The following is a 7,353-nucleotide window of genomic DNA, read 5'->3' on the forward strand; positions in this document are numbered from 1 at the left end:
GATGATCCTGCGAGCCAGGTCGATCATTTTGGAGGGCGACTCCACCACGGTCATCGGATGGATTCGGAGGGGGGCGACGGGTGATGGTACAGACCACCCTTTGATCCGCGACATAGGGAGCATGATGGGAGATGAGCGAGCCTTTCAGGCTCAACATGTATTTAGAGAAGCTAATGGGGCAGCCGATTGGGTGGCGGCCCATGCGGCTCATCACTCAGGGTATACCCTTTGGTCGGGGGAGGAGGAGCTGCCACATGCGCTCCGCGAGTTGCTTTATTTTGATTTTCTTGGATGTATTCGTACACGTATTGTATGAAATATCCGTTTTCAGCAAAAAAAAAAAAAAAAAAAAAAAAAAAAAAAAAAAAAAGGGGCCTGAGTTTACACCAAGATATTTCACTCTCTACTTTTATCCTCGAAAGCAAACTTCCAGATCTCCATTGCCTACTTCGGAGACATCAGCTGGTCTTCCACCACCTTCTTCGCTGCTACTATAGCTCCAACATTTCATCTGCCCATTTCGAAAATGATGCTTTCTAGTTTTGCAAGACAACAGGTTCGGTATTCCCATGTCTGCGAGAGATACACAGGAGACATCATTTTTGTTACACCCAAGTAAGAAATGAGCAAGCAAATCCATATACAAAAGGATCAAGAACTGATATTCCACCAAAGAATGGTACCAATACAAAAATAAGTTGCACTGCTGCAAGCAATACGACATATATTTACATATTCACAACACTAAAATTTGGGAGCAAATTCTGATCGTCTTGATTCCAACATACTTGCTCTGCATCCTTTCAGCTTCCCCTTGTATCGGCTTCATCCTGTGCTAATTATAAACCGCAAGCCTGGAGTCATCAACAAAGTACAGTATTTTGTGAATCTGGCATACAAGTACATGGGAATGCCACATATTTCCAAGTTACATTGAAATTTCAAGTGCAAGCCAAGTACCAGATAGAAGAAATCATTACTACGGTTTGCGCACCATCCCCTCACGCTGACTTCGGAAGTGACCAAGGATCTGTTGTGCCTGCACAAGCACATGACAGCAAATTGTCCAGCTTTTTTTCTCCATGACCAACAAAAAGATTTTCTAAACACAAGATAAAGTAAAAAAGACCATAAAGAGATTGCAATCATATCAACATTATTTGCTGTTACTGTTACCACTCAAAAACAAAGAAGCATCAGATGCCAGAGGAAATCTGTCACCCGTTAGTAGTGCTAGTGTAAAAAACAAGCAATGAGTATACCTTTTCTTTGGCTCTGGGTGTTCCAAATTGAGACAATGCAATAAGAGGTGGCACAGCTCCTTCTTGCAAGACCAGGCTGCAGAATTTGTGGCTGTGGAGGCAGAGTTGCAACAAAGCAGATGCTGCATTCTCCTTTCCCCTTTGAGAACCTGTCTCAACAATCTCAACTAGCAGGGGAATGCCACCTTCTTGGCTGACAGCCAAGCGGCCCTCAGGAACTGTAGAAAGATTAGCCAATAGTGCCACTGATTTGTCCGCCATTCCTGTGCTAGGATCCATCAGCTCAACAAGATACCTAACTGCACCAGCTTGGACTATCCGTGCCTTGTTCTCATGGAAGATTGACAGATTGAATAAGGCAGTAGCAGCATCTTTCTTTCCTCTAAGGCTTCCAGAACCTAAAAGATTAACTAATGCCTTAATTGCACCAGAACGTCCAATCTTAACTTTGTAGTCCTCCAGAATTGAGAGGCTGAACAAAGCAGCTGCTGAGTTCTCTTTGGCTTCTGTGCTTCCACATTCCAGAACATAGATAAGTGGTTCAATAGCTCCTGCCTCTGCTATGGAAACCTTATTATTATCATTAAGGGACAAATTCAGCAGAGCGGTAACAGCAATTTCCTGTACCCTTTTTACCTTGGAATATAGCAAGGAAACTAGTGGAGGGATAGCCCCATATTTTGCAATTAGAACACGGTTTTCCATGTTATGCTTTGCAAGAAGTCTCAGCTCTGATGCAGCAGCTGTCTGCACTTCAGGAGCTTGACTCTTCAGATCCTCGATTAATTTCTGAACATGGGAAGAGGTGGTAAGCTCATCTGATCCTGATCTAGGGAGCGACAACTGACTTGCGCAAATATTTGCATGTCCATTCCTGAAGCCAGAAAGTTCGGGTGGGGAAAATCGCGGGGAAAACCCCATATCTTTATTCAATGGAGAAGATGAAGGATGCGGGACTTCTCCCAAAAGACTGACTTTTTCATTGAACCTACTCGATATTTCAATGCTAGAAACAACACTTGAGATGGATTCACTATGACTATGACAGCTACACTGCTGTTCATGCGACAGATTGCCTTGCATAGTAACCTTACCTGCCAATTTCTGATGGTGGCTAATAAGGGAAGACTCTTCACCACATCCAGATGACACCTCAGTAATTTGCTGTTCTGTTTGATTTACACATTCAAAAGAGGGTGTGGAGGTCGAATCTCTATGCAGTGAACCATGTAAATTATTCTCAGGCCTGAAGTCTTCCAGCATTGCATTAGATAAGAAGGGATTTGAGATACAATCAGATTGAACAGAATTGCTTAACCTTATGTTGTTGTGTTCACACCAATTTGCAATCAACTCCTTGACCGTGAAATTTGGTATAAGATTTGTATGGGAGAGGATTTGATGCGTCCTGGGACAAATTCTCAGGCCACTATCCAGCCACTTCTGTATAAAAGATCTTTCATATGTTTGACCTGAGGCCACAATTACGGGATCCAGCATGAGTTGCAAAGAGAGAGGGCAACGAAAATGTGAAGGGATGGGTAGCCCATTTATAAACCCAAACTGCTCAAGTTTTGCGACGCAATAACGCATGTGAACAACTAGTGCAATTATCTGACTTATGTGGTCTGCATCCTCAGTCTTTTCTTTGAGCTCAGCCTTTGCTCTCTCCTTCTCCAGAGCTATACTTTCCATCAGGAGTTCCTGGTTTGATGCCAAACCAAGTGTATCCATGATCTTTATAATATCTTCTAGACTGGGTATGACATAATCTCTTTGATCTTTCAGAGCATTTTCAATGAGTTCCGATGTTAGGTCCTGCTGCATGCATTGAAGTTCCTGCAAGCAGTGCTGGAAGACCATTTGTTGTCGTTAGTTTCACTCCACAGGATTAATATAAAAACAATTTATGCACATTGGTTGGATTGAAAAAGAAAAGTGATGGCAAGATGTTGACATAAAATAAAATGGTCATCAGTCACCATGTAAGCACCTGGATGCTTGCTAAATAAGAAGTATAATGAGATGATTGTAACAATTCACTCAAGACATGACATATCTCTATAGATGACTTCTGAACCTTCAACACCATTGGCTCACTTTGTAAAACCTGCACATCGAGAATAAGTTAAACATGAAGTACGACTTATGGTCCAAACTAATGGTACTCATACTAAAAATTACAAATGTAGAAGGATGCTGTTTTCCTTGTATATCTACATATATCCAATCCATGCATATAAGGGTAAAGGCAGTTCATGCTTAATTAGATAAGAAGATTTCATTTGAAATCCACCAAATGCATTGGGAAAAGAGTAGTGTTAATAGTTCATATCCACCATTTTTCCATCACATTAGCAACTAATTTAAATGAAGAATTTCGGTCAAATTTTGGTCATGCATGCACAAAAACTATGATTGACGCATGTTTTTGTATAGTGTAGTAGTATACAATGACAGGTTTAGTGTGGATGACTACTGAAGATAATTAGCTTGCATATGCACATTAAGGTGCTTGATGCTTTGATTTGCTATCATGAGAATGCAGATTAGAGCATCCAAAATCCAACTATTGCAAGCTGGCTAAGAGGCAAATTACAATATGGCAGAGTTACAGATTCTTAATATACATGACATTTTTGATATACAAAACATATAAGAAGCTGATTTTGGAAATTGTGCTAAACTGCAACCACTAGATGAGATAGGCAAGGTACACACAAAAACCATAAGTCTAGCCATGATTGACTTATCAACTAAATATTCCAATGGGTTATGGAAGTATAGCTCAATCAATAACATGAGCTTTAGTCTTTTTTCCAGATTAAACAGGGCACAGCCAGACTGGTTAAACTAGTCTAGTTGATCAATGGATCATCTTATAGCCCCAGGTTCATTTTGACTGTACAAGGGTAAGATTCAAATAGATTTCTTTTTAATTTCTAATGCTTGCCAAAAACTAAAAGAGCAGAAAACAACAGTTGAATTGTTTTCAGCTGAGTCTGAGTATCACCAATTGAATCCATCAACCAACGGGTTGAATGATTCTGGATAGTTTTGCATGAAATTATTTTTAACAAAATTTTTGGACTCAGCGAAGTAAAGAAGGTTAAGAAATAGTAATTTTAGAATTTGGCTCATGCATAAATTAATCACAGTGAATAAGAAATGAATGAGGACTTGTTGTGAGAACAATTCTTTATGCCTGACATCGATAACATGAAAATTTTTTTCCAAGGGGCTCAACTGCTACTATATACTTTCTGACCCTTTCCACCTCCTAACGGAGGTCTTCATGCACGGATATCAAATTTGGAAGGGTCTCAGCTCTCTACTTCCCACTCTAAGTACAGTATAAGTTTATGGAATAGAAATGACGAATTGGTCCCAACTCTAATGGTTCTGATGCTTTTATCTATCCCGCAAAATATAGGAATTTGAAGACAAAAGTAATGAAGTAATACGCATCTATGTACTACGAAGATGGCAAAGACAATTCTTTTGAAATGACCTGCTTCTACTTTGATCAATCGGCCTACAATCCTATGATTCTGCAAATTCTGTGAGCTTAAACATAGGTTAAACAATTCAATCTTCCACAAGACGTGGTTTGGAAAAATGTTCAGTTGCATTTCAATAAAAGAAATCCCAGAGATGCTCTCAGTGGTTGAACAAAACAAAGACATTGTTGGCAATAAAAAAGGAAGCATCAAAAAGGAAAGGAAAAGCATTTAGCAAGGAGAGACTGATTATGCTTTTCTAAAAGAATATCAATAGTGAATTAGCACTCACACTATATATCCTGCCCACCCTCTGGTGTTGTTTCTCCATAAATTCTCTAGCCTCATTAACAGCTACATCTAATTCCTCGAATGCTTTTATGAGGTGTTCGTCTGAAGGTATTTGAGAATCAAATGCTTCATGGAGTATGGGCTTCAAGAGCTTCAATATGCCAACTATACTTTTGAAGTCTTTCAGAAGTGTAGATTTTGCAGTCTGGCAACCAACAAGATGGATAAACCGAGAAATGCTGTTGATCAGACCTCCGATAACATTTTCATCCATTGCTCCTAAATTGGAGAAAAATGAACACTATGAGCATTATGCTTGTCAGAGTAAGAACTAGACAACAAAAAACAGCAGCAGTTACATAGAAAGTTCTACCATATAGTAATGTCAAGGCTTCTGATAGCTAGTTTTCTTTTGAAAAAAAAAATGCATGTCATAGAAGTTCAACTTTGGCACAAAGGCAGAGAACTAAACTAAAATGAGATGTGATGAACCCTGAGCTAGCTGTTGGTCCCTTTCTTTTTAAGCATGATACTGCTTTCATGGACAACATTAATGAAAAAGGAGCTATCGATTAGCATGTATCGTTGACTAGAAAGAACCAATTTCAAGTGGCAGTCGCCCTATATGTTAAGAGTTAATTATCCATAAAATTTAAAGAAGGTTATAAGGGTAACAACGGAGAAATGATAAGGATAGCGTCTCCTCATCATAGTGACCAGGAGACAACAGATCCAAGAAAGGATCAGCAAACTGAAATAACACAATGCTGAAGCCAAAGTGAATACTCATCCAAGAACAAATGCAACTTCATTAACGAACCTCCAAACACTAATTGTTTTCTTTTAATTTGAGGAAAGCAATAAAAGAGAATTATATGCTTCCAATACCTCTAACAGAAGAAGAAAGCCAGGATGATTTTTTTTCTCCGTAAAACCTTCAGATTCTCCAAGGCACTTTAACGAGATGCCAAGGAAACAAAAATTACATGAATACATGTAAAATAGGAACACATTTACGGTAAATTTCATTCCATACCCATAATTCTCAATGGTCCTAAGTTCACCCAAAAGATCAAGGACACAGATGAATTGGATTAAGCAGCAGTCTAAGCACCGACATAAATCAAAGGAAAAGGCCCACTTGATTCCATCTCCTACCCATTTTCCAAACATACATGGATCATCCGAAAAGCCCTGAACCCAATCTCAGTAATCTCCTACTCATTAGTGGGTAATGGCTCCCGTTAAGCCCAAAAAAGAAGGGAAAAGCAGCCATACCTCCGTTCACGTAGATGCCGCCAGCTGCTGGATTCCTCTGCATCATCCCTGACCCTGTCCTAAAACCCTTGCTCAAAACCCTAAAAGATCTAAGAGCTCCAGAGCTCCAGAGAGAGAAAGGTTGGGGGGGCAGGGGGGGGGAGAGAGAGAGAGAGAGGAGAGAAAAGACGGGGAAAGGTCCCACCTTTGTTTTATTTTAGTGCTCTTTTTTATTGGGTTTGTTGTCCCTGCGGGTGAAGCAGGTGACGGCGTAAGAGATGGAAACTATGAAGGGAGATTAAAACCAGGCCAGCCTTTTCCCGTCCATGGCGAAATGAGTAGGGATTCCCCTCCAAGGACTGATTAAGAAAGAGTTTAGAAGGAATTAAATAGATTACGTGATTATTATCGAAGTAGCCAGGTGTCACCAGTTTTGCTCAAAATGTGCATGCGCTGTGAACATCCAGAGCATTCCATGCATGGGTCCAACATGGAGGCAGTTCATAATGACCAAGCGTCGCTGGTAAATTGATTTGGAGAATTGGTTTGGCAAGTAATGATGTTTAGGTTGCTAAAAAATATAAAGTAATGTTGCATGTCTCAACGAAGTAAGAAGATTAGTATGATTCATGAGAGGTTAGTCCGAGTCGAGGGAGAAGGGGCCCAAAGCGAAGTGGTACCGTGAGGAGACCGTGCCAGAAGGCATAGCTTCTTTATAAGATGTACATATATGCACCCATTGCTGTGGGTTGGCAACCTAACTACTAATAATACAATGTAGTCTTAGGACTCCTGACTTGTTTCAAACCCCTTAATTTGTTGGAGTTTATTCAGTGCTGGAATCATGTTCTCAACCATAAATGCCCATCAGGTGACCTTCCTATTCTGTGCCACGTACTTCATAAAAGCCAAGCTTTTCCAGGCTTTTCCGAAAGATAAATGCCATGTCTTGTTCTACAGCTTGGGCTCTACCCATATCTTTTCTGTTGACCCTGTCTACCCGACCCTGCAGCGATGGATATGTGGCATGACATATTCAAATC

The 7,353-nt window shown here is 40.2% G+C and overlaps 1 protein-coding gene across 2 annotated transcripts; it reads right to left on the reverse strand.

Annotated features, from left to right (window-relative positions):
- Positions 1–376: 376 nt before the first annotated feature.
- On the reverse strand, positions 377–6,635 carry LOC103720003 (U-box domain-containing protein 3). Of its 2 annotated transcripts, XR_606066.4 has the most exons (7): positions 6,332–6,635; positions 5,055–5,332; positions 3,256–3,372; positions 1,263–3,113; positions 961–1,039; positions 789–854; positions 377–573 (listed from the first exon to the last, which is right to left on the reverse strand). XR_606066.4 is itself a non-coding variant. In XM_008809509.4 (6 exons), the coding sequence occupies exons 1-5, from the start codon at positions 6,375–6,377 to the stop codon at positions 980–982; spliced, it is 2,352 nt and encodes a 783-aa protein (XP_008807731.2). In that variant the 5' UTR covers positions 6,378–6,635; the 3' UTR covers positions 626–854; positions 961–979. The 2 variants fall into 2 exon arrangements, 1 of the variants encoding a protein (XP_008807731.2); XM_008809509.4 differs by lacking the exon at positions 377–573 and having other exon boundaries at positions 626–854.
- Positions 6,636–7,353: the final 718 nt, after the last annotated feature.

Source organism: Phoenix dactylifera, chromosome 18 (genome assembly GCF_009389715.1).
Source record: "Phoenix dactylifera cultivar Barhee BC4 chromosome 18, palm_55x_up_171113_PBpolish2nd_filt_p, whole genome shotgun sequence".
NCBI lineage: Eukaryota > Viridiplantae > Streptophyta > Magnoliopsida > Arecales > Arecaceae > Phoenix > Phoenix dactylifera.